The 22,507-nt window shown below is 35.8% G+C and overlaps 1 protein-coding gene across 3 annotated transcripts in view; it reads right to left on the reverse strand.

Moving 5' to 3' along the window:
- Golgin97 (Golgin 97) overlaps positions 1 to 22,507 on the reverse strand; it is a 288,071-nt gene that overhangs the window by 199,910 nt on the left and 65,654 nt on the right. For 2 of the 3 annotated variants that reach the window (XM_090415539.1, XM_090415538.1), the window contains exons 6-7: positions 15,336 to 15,464; positions 3,418 to 3,624 (exon numbers count right to left, since the gene is read on the reverse strand). In XM_090415539.1, coding sequence (XP_090271665.1) covers positions 3,418 to 3,624; positions 15,336 to 15,464 — 336 coding nt within the window. The remainder of the gene's footprint in view (positions 1 to 3,417; positions 3,625 to 15,335; positions 15,465 to 22,507) is intronic. The other variant, XM_090415540.1, reaches the window with a different exon arrangement.

The following is a 22,507-nucleotide window of genomic DNA, read 5'->3' on the forward strand; positions in this document are numbered from 1 at the left end:
ACAAGTATATGTAACTAAAGGAATTAGACAGGATTATATTAGTGAGCTGAAGGTGAACAATAATCTCTAGGGTTACTGAAATATAGGAGTTTTGCTGCGAAAACCTAAAGTAAATGTAGGCGACGTCAGGGCACTTCCAGAAAATCTGGGAAGTTTGGATGTAAGACAAGGGACGTCGAATGATATAAAAGGCCATAATTGGTGGGCAAAAGGGGCCTTTTTTTAAAATTTTTTCTGGAGTCTCGGGTGGAGAAGAGTAGGGAGTCCCTTGAGGAATCGTCCAAGCGATCTTGGGAACTTCACTGCCAGTGCAAAGAGGGGAGTCAGGAGAGGCTCTTAAGACTCTTTCGAGATGTTCACGAAAGTACCGACCCACGCGTATGCTGATAAGCTGAAACCGAAACAGTTCCTAAAATTGCCGAAGAAGTATATTACTTTTCCAAGGGAGAGAACTTGCAAGACGACAACCGTCGAATAGTACCAAATCGCAGCCGTCTCGCAAGAACAAGGAAGGAATCAGCAGAACTAACCCATACCCTCGAAAACCCTACGACTTTACAAGATACCAAGAGCTAGTAAGTAGATTGCTCTATGTTACTATACACAATTGTTTGTGTAGATAATCGATGCTAGTCCTGTTTAGTCAATTGTAGTATGCTGCAACGAAGTTAGAGAGCTGAGCGTTAGTCTGTATGTGCATAAATGAATGGTATAATGTTGTATATTAAGAATTTATAAAATTGAATGCAAGCCGTTATGGGCTAAGGACCTTTCATGATAAATAACTTGAGTGTGAGATTTCTTTGTTTGATGTCTCAAGTGATTAGCTTTACTTCATGAATTGTGATTCAAGCATGATATGCCCGTTGCTGCTTGTAAAATATTTGTCTTAGTTAAAATAAACATGTTTTGTTGTGTAAATAGCTTGCCTGATCCTTGTTAACCAATGCACTGTCTGAGAAAAACTAATCGGACCTGTGTGACCAAGGTAAAGTAACCGCCACGATTTCACAATTCAGAGTTGCTTGAGATTAATGAACGAAGAGTTCTTATATGTGCTTAGCAGAAAAATTCTCATGTTTGTAAAGAATAAAAAATTTACATAGTCCTTGATGGTGCAGTTGTTAACTAATATAAATTTTTCAAGGACTATTAAACATGAGCAGCAGCAATCTAAATTGAGGATTTTCCCTTAACTAGACGTTTTTTTCCTTATTTTACGACACTAGCACATATAAGGGTTTACCTCAAGTTAGTTTCGTATGATGATACAACGGCCGTGAGTCCCTTTTACAGGAAGGTATGGCACCATCTCAATCTCTCCAAATTTTATTCGGGCTTGGGACTGGCATAGCTGACGAATCAGGCCTATGACTGGGTCAGTATTCCTGACTGTAATCCATGTGTGTTCATGGGGTCAGTTTACCTGCTTGCAGGATGAAAAATCACAGATAAACTGGCTAAAAAAACCCTGCTATCCACACTCAAGACCAGCTAACTTGGCTATGGCTGAGGAAGATTCTTAAGCTACTCACGTCGTTGACAGGAATCAAACCTAGGACACTCATTCCCCAGGCATATGGTTGCAAAGCACAAAGCCACTAGGCTAACTGCGCAGAAGGTTAGCCTGGTGGCTTACCATCTCTGAAGGAATTAAACATAAGCTCAAGCAGACATAGATATCCATATAAGGGCAGTGGATTCATTGAAGATAAGAGTAACTAGAAAACAAAGACAATTACAACTGGCATAAGTCAACATTACAAAATAAATAAACAATCAATAATAAATTACAGTAGCAGCAGAAAATACAAAATAGTCATATAGCCATCAATCACATTTTATACCTGATTTTCCATACCATTCTTTTTAAAACTGATTTTACCTATCAGATCATCATTATGCAATATATTACCTGATTCATTACTTTTTTGTTTCTCCTTTTGCTGCCAATCCTTGATATCATTCCACTGCCTCTCTAATCACTTTTCAACTTTTTCCAATTCCCTCTTTATTTGTCTAATGATTTGTTTTAGTCTAGAACCTAAAAAAATTCTCAAAAACTTAGGTGTTTCGTTTTGGGGTTTTCTTTTTTTCACGAAACTCTAAAATACAAGTAAATAGCATTTAATCGGGACTAATGAATAAATAAATTAATAATAAATGAAAACTCTACGAACATTCAAATCTGTTTTATTTTACCTATTGGCCATAAAAATTTTAGTGGGTCACGAAGATGAAGTATTAAAATAAGAGGGCCACGGAAAAAAAGGTTTGGGAAACCTTGGTCTAAAAGTTTCCAAAGTTAATTGATACTTGATATCTTCATTAGTTTCTAAAATGGCATGATTTTGTTCAATGGGACAAGCCTTCCTGTTCACAATTTCACTAATATTCTTCTTTGTTGTTTCGCCAACATTCTTGCAAGGTTTGGATACTATTTTACTGCACTACTTTAACATTACAATATTCCAACAAAATATCCGGAATTTTATTAAATATTAGAAATGCAGAAAAATCAGGTATATTACTATAAAAAACTAATTACTGTAATAAAATAACACAATAAAACAGATAAAAATCACTAATTTCCCAGGAGTGTTAAATACACCAACTTTTCACTACATAGCCTCTGTAATGAAAACGAATTTCTAAAACTTTTTCTATTCAAGGAAAACCTATTATGAAAATTGAAAGAACAGAATATTATAAACTAGTCTTCCATGGAAAGATATGACTTTTGAAGCATATGAAAGGTAAAAAGTTTAGATTTCCAAGAATTAAAGACAAAAAAAAAGCCTTTAATACTGACATATTTAATAATGATTATCATGATTTCAATTATTATAATTGAGCAAAAGATAAAATGATAACTGAACGTTAGGAAGCCAAAGTTATTTAAATACAGAACTTTTTCAAATCAGACAAACAGAAATGAGTATATGAGATGCAATAATACAATCAGAAAGTTTGTTTTTGTGATTAACTATATTTTGTTTTTATAGCATTGCATAAACAATTTTCTTAAAGAAAGAAGGTGTAGTGGTTTTTTTTTTTTTTTTTTTTAGAGGGGGGGGGGGGAAATGGAAGTAACAAAGTTGCCTTCCTTTTAAGAAATAAAATAATGAAGTTCATTTAACTTCTTTCTTGCTTTATATACCAATATGTTTTAACAAGCAATAAACATTTGTTCGGTGTTAAATCATTTTGGATTTTGGTGTCTTAATCTATTGACAAAAAAATTATCATTCTTGGGGGGAAGGGGGGGGGTTAAGCCTTACCAATGCAGTTGTTTCTTTATGAATATCGCCATGATCACATGGTTTATTGCTGTTTTTAGTTTAAAAATCAATTCAATTACAGTATCAATTCATTTTACAATTTCAAAATTTTTATATCCAAAAATCTTCCTCTTACCTTTAGAGCCTCCTGTTTAAGATGATCAACTTCTTCTTGTAATTGCCTTTTCTCTTCTTGTAGCATCAGCACAAGGCCCAGCTGCTGTTGCAGATCTCCAATATGATGTTCTAATTGATGAACCTTCTCTTGAGTCTTTTCCAACTCTTCATTCTTCAGTTTCAAATTTTCTTCACAACTTCGAAGCTCATGCTGGCTTTTTAGCAACTGGAATGAGAAACATACAATAAAAAAACAAGCACAAAAAATTTATGATTTAAAAAAAAAAATCACTTAAGGGACAAAGGCAGCAATCTCATGCCATGAGGGAGGTCTGAAAAGTTCTCAGTCCACCAATGAAAAAAAACGAATTTATAATTTCAAAATGATTTTTATTTTTCAACATAATCTCCGTTAAGACTAATACATTTATTCCAGCGATGCTTCAGTGCCATTATCCCATCCCTAATGGTTCTCAGTAAGATCTGCAAAATACCCCTTTACAGCTGCAATCACCTCTTGATTCGAAGAAAAACGCTGACCAACAAGGAAGAGTTTTAGTTTTGGGAAGAGAGAGAAGTCAGAGGGAGCCAAATCTGAGGAATAGGGTGGATGTTACAACAATTCATTGTGCAGATTCCTAAATTTTCCCATTGCCAAAACACTTTTGTGGGCAGGTGCATTGTCCTGATGAAAAATTTTTTTTTCCTTCTGCAAATTGGGTCTTTTCTCATGAATTTTTTCATCTAGTCTGGTTAAAAGATCAGAATAATATTCCCTGGCTATTGTTTTACCCTTTTTAAGACAATTAATAAACAAAATGCCTTTAGCATCCCAAAACACCAATGACCTTTCCTGCTGATGGAACTGACTTTGTCTTCTTTGGCACTGAACAACTGGCTTCTGTCCACTGTTTTGACTGGTGTTTGGATTCAGTGTGTAATGGTGAATCCAAGTCTCATCCATAGTAATAAATCAATGCACAAAATCAGTAAGCACTGTTCAGAGATTTTCATGCGAGTGCGTTTTTGATCTGCTGTGAGCAAGTGCGGCACCCATCTTGTACAAAGCTTTTTCATTTGTATTCTTCATGCAAAATATATCCTACATGTTATTTTGAAATATCTATAGTCTCAACAATTTCACGCACTTTGACTTGTTGGTCATCCAATACCATATCGTGAGCTTGATCAATGATTTCTGGTGTTGTTACACTTTTTGGACGTCCTTCATGAGCATCATCTTCAAGGCTGGTAACGGCCATGTTTAAACTTGCCAGCCCATTTCTTAATTGTCATAAACAAAGGAGAAGAATGCCCATAAAGTTTTATGAACTTCAAATGAATTTCTTTTGGCATTGAACCTTCTTACAAAGAATTTTATAACAGCACGATACTAAATTTTATCCATTTCAAAGGATACAGACAACATTTTTCTTCGGATAGCTGTATAAACTACTTGATAGAATGACTTGCAATTTCACATGGATGCTTATGGCAGATGCACCAACTTAAAAAAAAAAAATCTTTCCAATAGTGTTGCCATCTATCGGTGAGGCCGAGAACTTTTCAGACCACCTTCGTACATATGGAGGGGTGTAGATAAGCTACTAATGCACATATCTGAACAAATTTAGAGAAAAGTACAGAAATAATAAATGCTAATTTGGATGAATAGTGAGCATGGAGATATCTGAAATAAATTAATGCAGCAGACACTGAATGTGTGAAAGAATGAATGGTGAACCATAAGTCATTAATCAATCTAAAAGTTTTTTTTCTATACTAAGTTGAGGATTTATAAGGAATTAACGTTGCTTTGAATGCTTAAAGATTGCATAAAAATATATATCATTATCATCATCTATTCAATTCATAGATGGATTTGTAATTTGTACAGAGTTAATGGCTGCAAAAAGGTGAAGTTATGTTTATGCCAAAAATACTAGAGATTTCAATTATTCCAAGAAGAGAAACTGATTATTTTTTGTAAGTCATGAGAATGAGATAGTGAATTTTACTAGCACTGAAATTAAGATTATCATCGTTATCAACAAATTCCTGAATTTGCCATTAGGAGATGTAAGTGGACGGTTGAATAAGTAATGAGACTAATTTTACTGTGGCGAAACCACTCATCACAATATTAATTTCTGTGGAATAAAGAAATGTTGCTGTATGTATTAACAAAAGAGGTTGACAGATGACGTATATGGGCTGATGTGCCAGTGTCACGTGACTAAACGCAAATGCTCATTGGCACACCTACGAGGTGCGACCAGTCTTCGAAATGGAAGCATCCTTGGAACAGCATTATGCGATTAAATTTCGTGTGCGTTTGCAAAAATTGGCATCGGAGACTTTTAACATGATACGCGAAGCTTTCTACGATGAAGCAATGTCGCGGGCAAGTGTGTTTCACTGGCATAAAACTTTTAAGGAAGGAAGGCAAAATGTGGAAGATCTTGAATGTGAGGGAAGACCTTCAACGTCCATCACAGAGACAATGATCAACACAGCAGCTCATCACACACGTCAAAAGGAAGCGTCCATTGCTGAAGAATGCTTCTTATTGCACCACGATAATGCAAGGCCACATATTGCTGGTTGTGTAGTGGACGTTTTGCAGAAGAACAACACAGATATCCTACCACACCCTCCATACAGTCCTGATCTCACACCGTGCGATTTCTGGCTGTTTCCACAGCTCAAGAAACCACTAAGAGGCTACCATTTCGAAAGCAACAAAGCATGTGTAAAATGCTAACAATGTCAAAAAACGGACTCTCACATGTGTTTAAGAAGTGGATGCAACGTTGTGACAAATGCATCGTGCCTCACAGTAGTTACTTTGAAAAAGACCATGTAAATGATGACGATTAAAGGTAATCTATTTTCTGTATAAATATAGTCTTATTACTTATTGAACAGCCTACATACAAGATATGATAGTACTACATGAAAAAGTTGCATTACTATTAATATCCTACATTAATAGTTACATTACTATTAATATCCTATTGACAATTTTCCTCCAAATTAATCTCTTACCTGTCAAGATTCCAATATTATCATATCTTAAATTTCTACCTTCTAAGGCACTTTTTTTTGCATCAATCCACTTATATCTTGGTCTTCCTCCGGGTCTTTTTTTTTTGGTCACCCTGGCAAAGAACATTTTCCTCTCCCATCCTGTTTAGGTGGCCATACCACCTGAAATTTGCACTGAAAACACATTCCTGAATGCTAACAATGTCAATATTTTACTTCCATTAATGCCATCTGCTCTGTCCCATAACTTTTCTTGGGACTCTCATACCTATGGTTTCCAGTCTTTGATCAAGTATTTTATTTCTAACCCAGTTCTCAGATCCATAAGTTAAAATTGATTTCAACACTGTCTTGTATACAGCTAGTTTGCCTACTACTCTCTCTCTTATTCCTATAAATTCATTTAGTTGACTTTCTACCATACCAGCTTTGCTAATTCTGCTATCTATTTTCAAATTTAATTTGCCATGTTTACTAAAAAATTGTACCTAAATAACTGAAATGTTTTAATTGTTCTATACATTCTCCATTCAGGATATAGTTAATATTTTCAGCATTTCAACTTATTTTCATTGTCTTTGTTTTCATATTGTTGATTTTCATACCAAATTTATTACAGCAGTTATTCAATATATTATTATCTAAGACCTCCATGGAGTCAAGGACTTATCAAGGGAGGCTATAAATCACCCAAACCAGTTATCATAATTTCCCTTAAATTCACTGACACTAGATGCGCTCACTACCCCCCCCCCCCTCAAGGGCAAATTATTCCACTCACTCACTGCTCTCTGGGAGAAAAACCTAGCTCTTACCCCTTTCTTGACTGTAAATAAATTTAACTTCTGTGGATGCCTCCCCCCCCATGTTCTCTCCCCACCTTCCATATAACGAAAAATTTCATCAGTTGATATCCTATAACACCCATTCAAAAGTTTATAGACCTCTATCATATCATCCCTCTTTCTCCTGTTAACTAGTCTGCAATCCCCATACTTGCAATCTGCCCTCATAATCTAAATCCGATAATCCAGATAGAATCTTTGTGACTCTTCTTTACATCCTTTCCACAGCTTCTTAATCCTCTTGGAACTCAAGAGACCAAATCTGCACACAATAATCCAGGTGTGGTCTTATTAAAGCCTTATAAAGAGGAAAACTGACTTCCTCATCCTTACATGTCAAGGTTTGCTTCAACATCGCAATTATCCTCCGAGTTATATTTGCAACTTTTGCTACGTGACCTTTGAACTTTAAATTCCTATCCACCAATATGCCAAGATCCATTGCTTCTTCAGTTTCTTAGCATAACCTAGCTAATATAATATGCCATTGGAACTAATCATGCAAAAGTGCATAACTTGACACTTACTAACATTGAAATACCATTTTCGTTTGCCCAAATTTCCAGTCTATTCAAATGATTTTGTGATTGTTGAATATCAGTAGCATTCCAGATTGCTCCCTATCTTCGTATCATCAGAATATAATTGCACGTCTGATGTTAGATCCTGTGATTCCTTAATGTACAGATTGAACAATAATGGCCCGAGGACTGAACCCTGAGGTCAGGGCCACACCTAGGAATTTTGCCACCCCGTGCAGTAGCATATTTTGCCGCCCCATTCTCCCTTATTTTTCGTATAGTTTATGCCAAATTTGCCTCCCCAAAAAAACCTGTCACCCCGTGCAAATGCACGGCTTGCACCGTTGGTAGAGCCGGCCTGAGGTACACTGCTGGTCACCTTAAATCTGGCAGATTCACACCCACTGTATACCACTTTTTGATATCTGTCTGCCAACCATCCCCTCATCTAAATCAAGAGTTAATATTCCAATCCCATATTCTCCAGTTTATGCAACAGTCTTTCATATGGCATTGTTACGTCATTGTTTTCTTAAATATTTTACCTCTATTGTTCTTCTTGTGCCTACTGAGATCTGGCCTCTAAACTGACTTTCTGGGGCCATTTCTCTCTTCAAGCTCTGACGAAATTTATTTGTTTATGCTGTGCCAGTCAGAACTCTAGGATAGAAATTCTTATCCGAAGAAACTTTCCCAGAATTCAGGTAATACCTTACATAGATTAAGTAGTTAGGTAGATTGAGTTCTCAGTATACAGTATGGCCTTGACAATCTTAAATTCCCCTTTTTTCCTCTAAACATAGGTTCGATATTTTCTTGAGCGGTAAAATTCAATGTCTTACTCAGACAAACTCAGGTATAGGTGGGAAAACATATTTATCTAAGAACATTACAATTTAAACAACACATATAATCAAGCAAATCAAGGTTAATACTAAAATACAAGTAAAGCAGGGTAATAATAATCAAACAGACAGGCTCTTCAAACACACTCATGAGAATCTTATGCTCATCTATATCACAAGCATGGATGTCGGTATTAAACTAGATTACTGCTATTAACAACCCATACACTTAAACTTGGTCTAGACAACTTATGAACGTAGACTACCAGTCCAATTCGATTAACATAACACAGGAAGCTGTCTCAAAAATCTCTCTCTCTCTCTCTTCTTTTCTAAACTCTGTTCATTTTACACCTTCATCACCAACAGATAACACATAAAAGGGAAGATTTGTACATTACCACCTTGTTAGATGTTATCTCGATCCTTCCGTCTGTTCTTCGTTATAGATCGTCCCTCTGTACGATGGATTGCCGCCACATGGGAGTCACGTGCTTGTCCCGAATTAGCCACTTGTTTCTTCTGGGCTTATGAACCTTTCGCGTCGCCACTTCTAACACGATTCACCTTCAAAGGAATCCTTTGCTGCTTTCTCATCAGTTAGATCCATACCGATGGTCTAAAACTCGAATACTGCTGTCATCTTGTGCTATATTTTCTTCGATTCGTGTCGCTCAGCAACAGGAAACATGCTGCCGCTTTGCTGTCTTCACACGTCTTGTTGGGTATCAGGCATGCTGATCCGCTCGGGAACTTCAAGCAGGAGACCCACAAGGAGGGCACACATTACCGGGGAACACCACAGGAACCAGGAGAAAAACGTAAAAGGAAGCAAAAAGGAAGGTCCATCTCAATGATGTGAATCCGTTTTAAACTCCATTATAGCGCCCTCTTTCCGCAATTCAAACTTGTCTATGATGCTCTCCCATTTGCTGTCACCAAGTGACGTCACCTCCTTGCTGTACGCGCATTGCTTTTTTCGGGGAACGCAAATTTCTTGCACCTTCCACGAATGCCTACTCATTGCTACGTTACGTCATCTTTAGTGGCCAAACTGCAACTTTTGAACTTTTGTTTGCACGATGATACAATACATGACTTTATACATGGCATAGTTTAACACGTTCATTGCCAATCACGCGATGCGAGTTCTCACCAAACGGCTGATCACGCGGACGTCGCTAACTAAATAAAAAAATTAAAAAAATTTGGCCACCACACGAAATTCCAATTTTCAGCTTGGCAATGAAAGTGTTAACATGTTTTTTTGACAAATTAAGATTCCATCTATTTTAGACAATAACCTTAAGCATAGTACAATTTAATATTTATTTCCTCCTTCAATTTCATTTTAATTTAAGATTCAACCTCTTCTTCTATATTTTAATTCCTTTTTAAGCAAAGTTAATATCTGCATCTTTACATATTATGTCTGCTTTGCCAAGAGTACAAGTGTGATTTTGCTTGATATTGTTCTCTTGTTAATTCTTGAATAGAGCAGTTCTATTCTTGATAGAGCCATCATTCAAGATCGAACAGTATCCTATCAAATGCCTTAGAAAAATCCAACATTATCATAGTGTATTCATTCCCTTTATCCAACTCGGCCATAATATTGTTATAAAATATGAGCAAATTGCTAAAACACGACCTTTCTTTAGTAAACCCACCATGCTATTCCTTGCAGAATATAGCATGTTTTATAGTATCTTGCAGACTTGCACAGGATTTATTTAGAAGTATAACATCATCTGTGTAAAGTACAGAGCTGAGATTAACGTCTCCAATTTTCATCTCAGGTTTAATATCAAAACTTCATAACATGATCCATACAGATGTTGATATATCCTTGTCTCATACCTTTAATATCAAAGCATCTTCCCGTGGCTCCTTCAATTCCAACTGCTGACTTACAACTCAAACACAGAATAAGGATTGCTTTATATGATGTTCCATTTACACCATATAACTGCATTTTGAACAATTTTTTTTTCTCCTCTTGGCACCTAATCATATGCCTTTTCCAGATCTACAAAACTTAAATACATATCCTTGTTGTTATGTTCCCAAGATTTCTCACCTATTAGTGAAAAATACAGTGAAAATAAAAGTGAAAATCTGATCCTGACAACCTCTGTTTGGATTAAATCCAGTTTTCTCCTCTCCAAGTTTCCCTTCCACAAGTTTCCTTAGCCATTTCTCAAGAATACTTCCATAAATCTTACCAGGAATATTCAGTTTACAATTAGTGGTTCACGAAAGTCTTAGCTCATAGGCTTTGTGCAACTTTAGACTAGCACAACCAAAAGAATAGGCAGGCTTTTGAAGGGGCTTTAGTAGAAATGGACCATATTCGAGTTGTATAGCAGATTACTGAATGGTGTAATAAATATCAATTACCACTGTGTCTTGGTTTTATTGACTATGAGAAAGCCTTGGATTCACTTAAAATTTGAGCAATACTTAAAGCATTACAAAACCAATAAGTGGAGGAACCATACATCAGGACCATCAAATCAGCATAAATCAATGTCACAGCAGCAATTCATTTCAATGGAAACATCTCTACTGTGGAAATACAGAGAGGTATAAGACAGGGTGACACAATATCTCCAAAACTTCTTGATTGGGAAGGGAAAGGTCTGAAAATAATGGAAGATATTTAAGTTATCTATGCTTTGCAGATGACAGTTATCTTTACTTCAACTGCATATGAATTACAGACGACTCATATCCATGAACTCCAAATTGCTAGCAAAACAGCTGACCTAAAGATAAACCTAAAAAAAGACCCAAGTTATGTTCAATAGCTATGTCCAACAAGAAATAATAAAAATCAATAATGAGGAAATTAAACAAGTAGATCATTACATATACTTAGGACAACAGATATCAATGGAACAAAATATCATGGACAAAATTAAAAGGCGCACGATGATTGAGTGGAAAGCATTTGGAAAATTACATTCAATATTCAAAAGCCAACTACCATTATGCCTGAAGAGAAAAGTTTTTAACTAATGTATTCTTCATGCACTGACATATTGCTGTGAAACATGGACACAGAATGCAAAGGAAATTCAAAAATTAAGAACAACACAATTTAGTATGAAAAGAAGTATGCTTGGTATCACAAGATTGGATCACAAAAGGAACGCATGGATAAGAAATCAAACCAAAGTCTCTGACATCATAAGAAGAGTGAAACATCTGAAGTGACAATGAGCTGGGCATATTGCTCAAAGACAAGATCAATGATAGACAAAAGGTACTGGATTGGATTCCACGAGAAGAAAAATGACCATGACGCTGACCTAAATCATGATGGATTGATGATATCATCAGATTTGCAGGAGTGCCATGGACAGATAGTTTTGGAGGAATCTTGGAAAGGCCTTCATCCAGTAAAATCGTGTATAGAAGGATTTTATACAAAAATACCTTATACACCGATTTTACTGGTAAACAAAATTCACTAAAAATACTTGTGGGTTAATAGAGAAATTTTCATATTTTTTAATTTGGAAATAATAAATTTTGTATATTACTGAATATTGTCATCTCAAAGGGTTTTTGTAAAAGAACAAAGGAATATAAGTGTAAGATAAATTGCCTAAAGAAACCTCTTAGTCACCAGTAATTCTAGACGGATTAAGGTATTAACTAATGATCTGGGGCAATTGCAACCTCGAAGTTCAACATTGCAAGGGGGTTTCCCACCTTAATGCAACGACCGAAAAAAAGGTGGTGGGTGCAGAACAACGTAATACTCAGGGGATTAATAAGTAGAATAACCCAAGGTCATCGGAGAGATATAAGAGGGGGTTTGCTATGGCGATTAGGGGGCTTTTTAGTGGTTCCTTGGTCAGCAAGAAGTTACGGGCTTGAAGAGGCGACGAGGATCGAGCAGTTACCGTGATAAGATGTACATTATGGTGACGGAGTTTTGCTAATCATCGTAGAAGATGATTCGCAATCGCCAACAGGACCTGTGTTCCAGCCATTATATGCCAGAAGTGCAAAACAACTAATTTAAGTTGTTTCTAGAAGAAAGTAGATACCGGAGTTCAATGCCGCCAAGTTCCAGATGCTTGCAAAAGGTAAGAGGAGTTCTCAAAAAACATCCCAGAGAAAGTACCCGTGTTCATTGCTTAAGGTCAGAAGGTAATAGAAGGAAGTGATTCCAAGGATCAGAGAGAGAGTGCCAGACAACTGTTTAAAGTAAGATCTTTAAACAGTTGTCTGGTTTAAAGATCTTACTGGATGGTATGACACAGAAGCAAAAGAGGGAAGGGAATGCAGAGTATGAAAGAGCAAAAGTGTGAGAATAAGGATCCAATTTTGTATTGTGATTCATTGATAAGAGTAATGCTTGAAGGGTGACAAAATTGTGTTTTCCTAGTTCTAAGATTAAGGATGTTAATCATGCTGTAAGGATGCAGAGAATGAAGGTGGAAGAGATGTTTATTTTGGCTAGTACAAATGATTTAGCAGGTGAAAAATGTAGCATGCAAGAACAAGAACACAAGAGTTGCTAGTACATGCTAAAAAGAAGAGTGAGAAACTTAAGGCTGTGAGTCTGTTGCCATGGTATGATGGAAGTGCACTGGTATTGAGAGCTATGATTGCAAATTAGTTAGTGTGCAAATTGTGCAGGAGGAATGGTGTTGAGCGATTTCGATGGAAGGAAGGACGGCGATATATATATATATATATATATATATATATATCATTATCAGCCATTGTCAATCCACTTCTGGATTGTAAAAATATCTTTATTTTATTTAAAACATCTTATTAAAATCTTTTATTATATCATTTTCTTTTTAAATCTCCCTTCAAATCCTATTTTATCTCACTTAAAATTTCCTTCTTTACCTTGTTATACATCTGACTTATGGCTGCAATTAATAAAGCTCACTTTTGCAAAACTTACAGAAAAAGTAATCGCTTCAGGCTAGAACAACCACTCAGCCCACATTTTGTTCTGTAGAGAACTCTACTTAGGTGCTCTATTTCTCTATCTTTTCCACTACTATCTGGTCATTCTCTTCATTTTCCAGTGCTTAATTTGTACAAACTTTCACCACTATAATTCTTACTCTCTTCACACTTCTTGCATTTGCTCACAAAACCCTTATGACAAACATGTTCTCAGATTCATTCACCTTCCATAAATCTCTCATACTATGAAATGCTTACATTTCACAAATTATAGACAAATATTAACAAAATATGGGCTGTGCTGAAAAGCTCAGCTGCAACCATTTGTACTAGCCAATTTGGGTAGTACAAATTTGGAGAACTTTCTGTCCTTCTGCACCTTTCTCAATCAACTATAAGTGATGTCATTGTGAAGTGGAAATGCCAAGGAGCAATAACACAATGTGACCTGATAGGTCAGATAAAATTATAGAACAGAACCTCAGTTGAAACACCCACTATCAAGTTCCAAAATGCCTCTGCAAGCCCACAACTGTTTGTTGGGAGTTCATGAACATGGGCCTCCATGGGCATGCATTCACACAAATTTAATATCAGCAAGGGCAATACCAAGCATCAGGTGGAGTGATGTAAATCTCATCGATATTGGATGCTATAACAGTGGAAATGAATTCTGTGGAGTGATGAATCATGCTTCACCATCTGGCAGTCCAACAGATGAGTCTGGGTTTGCTGGATGCCAGGAGAATGCTACCTGCCCGAATGTGTTTTGCTATCTGTGAAGTTTAGTAGAGCATCACAGTCTGGGGATGTTTAGTACCAGTGATGGGGAATCTTAATTCTGCAGCCTGTAATTACATTCTTGACAATTCTGTGTTCAACTTCATGGCAACAGATCAGTGAAGGCCCTTTCTTGTATCAACAAGATAATGCCTCCGTTCACAAATACTTCACAAAATGAAGTATTTGTAGGAATGGTTTGATGAGGTGAGTGTTGAAGAACTTGACTGACCTGCACAGCACCCTGATCTCAGTTGAATTGAACACTGTTCAATTCAACTGAACTGTGGGATGAACTGGAACGTCAAATGTGAGCTAGGTCAAATCGCTCGACATCAGTGACTGACCTAACTAATGAACATTTGTTAGAGAAGAATGGAAGAGAATTACCACAGCAATGTACCAAATATACCTTTATTGTAGCAATATACCTTTTTTGTAGGTATTTTCATGAGTGCTATTCTGTTAACCTGGTCACCATCATTCCTGTACTTTCCTCTAAGCAACATTTATTCATGTTATTCAACATGAATAAATGTTGAATAACCATCCATGAACCAATCATCCTTCTCTTTCATTCCATCTGCCTCTCATCGTTTGAGCAACCTTCATTATACAGTTTTCCAGATAGACTTTCAGCTATTTCAAAAAACACCATACATTCCTCTTTTCCCTTTAACCTCTTTTTCCCACATTGCTGATTTGCCAAAAATGCACACAGGGGTTTTGAAATCTCTGGGTGCATTTTAGTTTAGTAGATAACAACAAGGTGATGAAATTTTTAATATCAAAAATGCACAACCCCTGTGTGCATTTTTGATATTAAAAAAACTTAAAAATTTCCCGAATAGTATAATACACTAATCTGGAAATTTTCTCGAGAAATGCACATTTATATGATTAGGCAGTGAAGTTAATTCAATGATATTAAAAATGAACTGCTACTGAAATTACCAGATGTTTAATTTTAGCCATTTCCTGATTCTGAAAATTCTCCACCTCTTCTTTATTTTCTTCTCTCTGAATTAGTTTTTCTAACTGCACCTTGGTTTTACTTAACTGTACTTCAAGTATGGCTTTGTCCTAAAAATATACAATATTATATCTTATATAAATTCAAGAATGGTTTATATCAGTCAATTTTTTGGAACAGAAAGGCTTTGGTTTAGTGCAATTCAAAATAATTCCATTATTTCATTCTCATAGCTAAAGTTTTCTTCCATGGGCAGCTTCGAATTGTAATCAAATCAAACCATTGTGAACGATTCTGCTACCATTTATAAATGATCTAAGTAAGTTTAGTTTTTCTTGATCAGTTGTCAGTGAAATTGTAACAAAATACTTTGTCTATTTCTACAAGTATTCGGTTGCAAGACATGTTGTTAGTTGCATCTATTCATTGTGTGCTTTAAATAGTTTATAACATGGGTTGATTAGTTTTATTTGAAGTCTATATTTAAAGAAAAAAAAAGAACACACACACACACACACACTCTCTCTCTCTCTGACTGGAAAGAACTCAATGGACCCCTCTCCCATGGACAAGGTGCATCGTGGCATGAAACAAGTCACATATTTGTAGCTGGTATAAATTGGAGGAATATGACGCTCTGACGTCAATGTCCAGATAAAATGGCTGCGAGAAACAAAATGACAGCAGTTTGAAAGAGGCATTGTGATGCCATGTTGCAGGCCTATCTGTTCAGCAAATTGTTGACAGTCAACAATCAGTGATTTCATACTGAAATGGAAGCACAGGGAGTCAATTACAAGTGTTATCTGCAGTGGACAACTCACCACACTCACTGACCGTGACTGTAGAGAGTCAAAGGATAATATGTAAAACTGCCATTGTTCGGCCAACACGTTGAATGCGGAGTTCCAGGTATTGACTGGAACACAAAGGCCCACAACATGGGGTTCCATGGTAGGACTACAATATGCAAGCCCTACATTATCCGAAGTAATGTGCATCATCATCTTCAGTGGTGGTAGTGCAAAGAGCATTCACAGTAGGTTGTGAAATCTTGGAAAGCTGTGTTATGGAGAGACAAATCACATTACACCTGCTACTGAGTAGACGGCTGGTGAACATCTGTTACCAAAGTGTGTAACCGCAACTTGAAATTCGCAGGTGATGGTATAGGCCTATTTTTCCTGGTTTGGCCTTGGACCTCTGTTTGTGGTGCCACGAACGTTGAACTCTGAGAGGTATCTGAACATTCTGGACAATGCAATGCTTCCTATTTTGTGGGATTTCTATGGAATTGACCACTGTCTATTTCAGCAAGATAATGCACTGTGTCATAAGGCTGCTGCTGTAACTGCATGGTTTGTGGACATGAACGTTACCACACTTGATTGATCACCACAGAGGCCTGATCTCAATCCTATTGAACACTGGTGGGATGGACTGGAGCATCAAGTTAGATCAAGGGATGTCATTATATGCCTACAGGAAGAATGGTCCAAAATTCCCATTGATTGTTGTATGCTAGGCGAAAGTATGCCCTGTAGGATTGCTGCAGTCATCGCAGCAAAAGGTCCTACATCTTATTAAGGTGTGTTGATGGAAGTTTTTTCACTTGGCTATGCTACCAATTATATATTTGGTTTAATCCTTTATTGAAGTGTAAGCAAAATACTTTTAAGTATTTTTAGGACTGGGGCAACTTGTGGTAAAGGTGGTATAAGTTCTCATCACTTGCCTTAGCATCTCCCATAATGCAAAGCACATCTCCTTGGGGACATGCATATTGCTATGCATTAAGGGAAGGGCCACTACCCAGACCGGTTTCAACCTTTATTGAGGTCTCATCAGTGGGAGCCAAACCCAGAGGTGGTGATACTAAGTGGAAGTAATGGAGAAGTCATATTTACCTATATCAGTTGCCAAAAAGGTGTCATACCTTTTTATTAAAATCCTCTGGATCAGAGATAAGTTGATGGAAGTTTTTTCACTTGGCTATGGTAGCATGGCCAAGTGAAAAAAACTTATGCTACCAATTATATATTTGATTTACTCCTTTATCCAAGTGTAAGCAAACAAAGTTTGCACCTGAATTATTTTCAGGACTGGGGCAACTCGTGGTAAAGGTGGTGTAAGTTCTTGGATAAAAGATTAAACCAAATATATAATTAGTAGCATAGTGAAAAAAACTTCCATCAACTTGTCGGAGGTGAATTTTAATAATAAGGTGTGACACCTTTTGGCAAATGATATAGGTAAATATGACTTCTCCATTACTTCCACCTTAGTATCACCACTTCTGGGTCTGGCTCCCACTCAATAAAGGTCGAAACTGGTCTGGATAGTGGCCCTTCCCTTAATGCATAGCATTATACATGTCCCCCAAGGAGATGTGCTTTGCATTATGGGAGATACTAAGGTAAGTGATGAGAACTTATAAATTTACCTTTACCATGAGTAGCCCCAGTCCTGAAAACACTTCAGGCACAAACTTTGTTTGCTTACACTTGGATAAAGGATTAAACCAAATATATAATTGTTATTAAGGTGTGTGTTATGGCTGTTTGTTCCTCACACTATGGTGTCCCTTGACTTCTTTTCAAACTTTGTGTTATATATCCTCTGGTATAGATTCCATAGTAATGAAAAACTTTAAGCATAAAATCAATATTATATTTCAGAACACAGTTTTATTTCTGTTTATTAATTATTACTAAATAATAATTAAATTATTTTATAAATTAGGCATTAATAAGAATGAAAAACAGGCAAGAATCCCAAAATGTGGAACAAATTTTGATATTTGTAGCAAATTTTCAACATGATTCATTTAACTGAGATCAACCCCCCCCCTTTTTTAACAAAGATCATTTCCAGAACTACTTATTCAAAGTGTGAATTTTTTTAATAATCAAATTCAAATATTACGAAATATGTGAAGAAAAAAAGGTCGAAACCGGTCTGGGTAGTGACCTTCCCTCATAATGTTGAACAATAATACAGCTCCTAGGAGTCAAGTTCACATTATGGGTAAATATCAAGAACAGTGATCAGAGCTTGCTCCACCCTTTCTATGAGTTGCCTCAGCTTGCACTACCTTCAAAGGTCAGGTGCTGCACTATCCAGGTATTTGCTTTCGCTTGGAATTGCCAAACTTTATATAGTTTCTATATTCGGCAGGAAACTCTTTGAGTTTCTTATTCGACTAAGAAACAATATGGGATATGATATAATATCCCTTAACTTAAATAAGTTCATGTCGCCGAATTGAAGCCTTTGGCTCTTCATATAATTAGTATGTGAAGATGTGTTTCCTGATTTACATACTTCATTAAAACATTTGATCAAATTTGAAATGTCACATATCAAACGGTTTGTGAAAATTTAAAACTGAGGCAACAAGAAAATTACTTTTATGCACAACTTATTGCTAAACTCAAATCATCCAAAGTTCATGAGAAATCATTAATAATTTAGATGTATGGTGGTTCACCATTTTGGGGAGCATACAGTGAGAATTTTCAATATTGCTGATGCTTGGACACAACCTTTATGAAATATTTGGTTACATTATAAATTATATTCTTGTTTAATCTTTTACCCAGGTGTAAGAAAACAAAGTGCACATGAAGTACCTTCATAATAGTCAATAAAGCAGATAAAAGAGATGTGACGAACTGCATCTCTAGAATATAGGTATTCAATTTCCCATTTCATGCAAAACATCAGCCACTATCCAAGTGTCATTTCTTTAACAAGTGCTGAATTTTTATCAGCTAATCTGAAGTGACTGAAGTAAAGTAGTCCTGATCTACATGCAGCTTAAACTGCTAAAAAATCTAGCAGTCATCAACAAATCCATATCAGAATTTGAAAGGCCAAATACAGAAAACTCATCTCTCGCTAAAAAACAGTTCAGCCTTCTGGTCCACAAATGTGAGTCGATATTAAAGTAATTAAAATATTAATATTAACAAATATCTCAAAGAGATATCAAAGCGTATGTTAAAAAAAGAAAAAGCAAAATATGAAGAAATTCGGTTAATGTTTCCTTAGTGACCAATAGTCACAAAATTATAATCAAATGAAATTTGTAAAATTATTATTCATCATAGTTCACAAGTATTCCAATACCAGAGAGATTAACTGAAATCATTTCCTCACTCACAGATTTACTGTTTAAGAAAAATCACCTTATTCTGTCAGAAGAAACACTATTTTTGAAATTTTTTTAACTGCTTCAAAAGCATCTGTTTATGCACAATTTTAATGGATACATCAGTCTTCAAAACTTATGGAAGTTCAACTCACTAAGAATACAATAAAGACAAACCACAGTTACAAAGTAAATGCATTAAATACCAAATTATGATTTTTTAATCACTGTTTTCAAGAAATGCTTTGGTCTCTAGGCAGTCTGGACCTTTTCTAAGCCAGTTTTCCTTCAGGATAAACTAGAAGTCAGCTCTTAGCTTTAACTCAGACCTTGTACACATTTTCTTTTTCTATGGATAAGCCATTCTTCATTTAACTATTCTCAGTCCTTCAACACTATATGATGCCAAATGGGATGACCTCTGCAATTTCTACTCCTCCTTTCCATGGTCTGATTAAAGTTTTCACTTTTCCAATCTAAATGCCTGTTCTCATTAGATAACATGATTCCTGCTTGAATAAAGGTCTTCATGTCCTATTCTATTCAAATACTGGTTCATTGATGAGCATGTCAAAGTTATATATATATATGGAATAAGACAAAATCTGCACAGCACTGTTTTTTTAACATCTGCACAGCAGATGTTAAAAAAAACAATTAACACTGATAACCTTGATGTTCATTTTCAAGTTATATCTAGTTTGAAATATCTAAAAGTCTCAGTTTAAGCAAAATATTAAAACTAAGTTAAAATAAGTTAATGTGTTCACATTACACATTAACTAAGAGTTCTGAAATAATCAGTTATCATAACCAAAAATAATCAATTATCATAATCAAATTCTTGATATGTTACAGGAGACTCTGACATTATGACAAGTTAATATTATCAACTTCCTATCAACAATTTTTCTCCAAATTAGCCTGTTATCAGTTAGATTCTGTATTTCAGTCTTCTACGGAAATCCACTAGAAATCTACCCTGGTCTTCCTCAAGGTCTTTTCCCTAACATCAATATATATATATATATAAAAGAGTAATAGTGACCATAGTACTATTACTCTTTGATAAACTGTTTTATTTTAATCTAACTATCAAATATATAACTTAAAAATGGTCGAACAATATCGTGTACACTACTAGTTCAGTGCTGACTAATTTCTTGCTTATCCCACGTAAATTCATTCAATTGACTCCACACCATACCTACTTCACTTATTCCATTTCAAAAAATAACAGTGGAATTCAACATGAGAGTGGAATTATCACTCATGAAGGATAACTTTTTCATATTTTCTTTGAGAATATTAGATTAACTTTCTGTAGTTTTGGTGAGGAATTGACTGAGCTAGTTAGTTTGTAAGTAAACATTTTTTTTTTTTTGTTTAAATACGATATTGTCAGCATGGAACCAATGCATTTATCAGGCGATATGAATTTGAGGGATTTTATTCAGTGCAGTTTGTGTGAAATGTATTCATCAAGAAAATTAAAGGATATTTAAAAGGAAACTGAAACAGGAGAGAGAGAGTACTAAGTGTTCCAAAAGTGAGTGGCAGACAGGTGACAAAAATGCAGTGAATATTAGTGGAGTGGACATGACGATGGTATGATGGAAAATGATGTTATTAATGTCAAACATGCAGCTGTGGAAATAGAAAAAAACGAAATGGACATTATTAAAGAAATTGTGCGCTTGAATGTTATCCTTCATAGGAGAAAGCACGCAATTGAAAAATTGTAGAAGTTCCTAGAGATTAGCGGGGCTGAAAAGAGAAAGAAGTAGGCAGTCTGAAGGAATAATAAAGACCAACCGAACAAACAAGAAAAACAAGTTCAGGAGAAAATTATGTATGGAGACTCAATAATCAGGAGAGTACTCATTGAAAGTATAACAAAATTATGTTTTCCAGGTGCAAAAATTCATGATATTAGCCATGCCATCTGGATGAAAAAAGGTAAGTCAAAAGGAAATGATTGTCTTGATTGGTACAAATGATTTGAGAAGCAAGAAGTATTCTTTGAAAGAGGATGTAAAGGAGTTGTTAGAAGAGGTAAAACTGAAGAGCAAACAGGCGAAGAGTGTAAGTCTCCTACCACGCTAAAATAGAGGCAAACTGATGAGGAGGGAGCTGATAGCCAATGAGTCTATAACCTTGTGCAGAAGGAATGATGTAGGATTTATGTATCTGTGGTCCATAAATCCTGCATCTTCTTTCTATCTGTTTTTGATGGAAAGAAGGATTTGTACAATGCTGATGGACTGCATTTAAATGGTTTTGGTGTCTAGAGAGAAAGAGCTTTGTTCACTGAGCATGCTGAAGCACAAATTCAGGGAAACTTAGGCAATTAGAGTGGAATAGTGAGTTTGTGTGAAGACACCCATGAAAAGAGTGAGTGTGGAAATGACCAAGTGAGGAATCTACAAGGGTGTTCTGAAAAGTTCTCAACCTCGCACATAGATGGCAACACTATCGGCAAGATTTTTTTTTCTATATTGGTACATCTGTCATAAGCATCCATGTCAAATTGCAAGTCATTTTATCAAGTAGTTTGTTTTATACAGTTGTCTGAAGCAAAAGTGTTGTCTGTATCCCTTGAAATGGATAAAATTTAGTATCGTGCTGTTATAAAAGTTTATGGGCACTCTTCTCTTTCGTTTTCAACAATTAAGAAATGGGCTGCCAAGTTTAAACATGGCCGTATTGAAGATGATCCATGTGAAGAACATCCAAAAAATGTAACAACACCAGAAATCATTGATCAAGTGCATGGCATGGTATTGGATGACCAGCGAGTCAAAGTGTGTAAAATAGCACAGACTATAGGCATTTCAAAAGAACTTGTAGGATATATTTTGCATGAAGTATTGCAAATGAAAAAGCTTTGCAAAAGATGGGTGCCGCACTTGCTCACAGCAGATCAAAAACGCACTCGCATGAAAATCTCTGAAGAGTGCTTGGAGCATTTTAACAAGAATAAAACTGATTTTGTGATTT

This window comes from Typopeltis vanoorti, chromosome 3 (genome assembly GCF_054136105.1).
Source record: "Typopeltis vanoorti isolate ZY-2024b chromosome 3, IOZ_Tvanoo_1.0, whole genome shotgun sequence".
Taxonomy (NCBI): domain Eukaryota; kingdom Metazoa; phylum Arthropoda; class Arachnida; order Uropygi; family Thelyphonidae; genus Typopeltis; species Typopeltis vanoorti.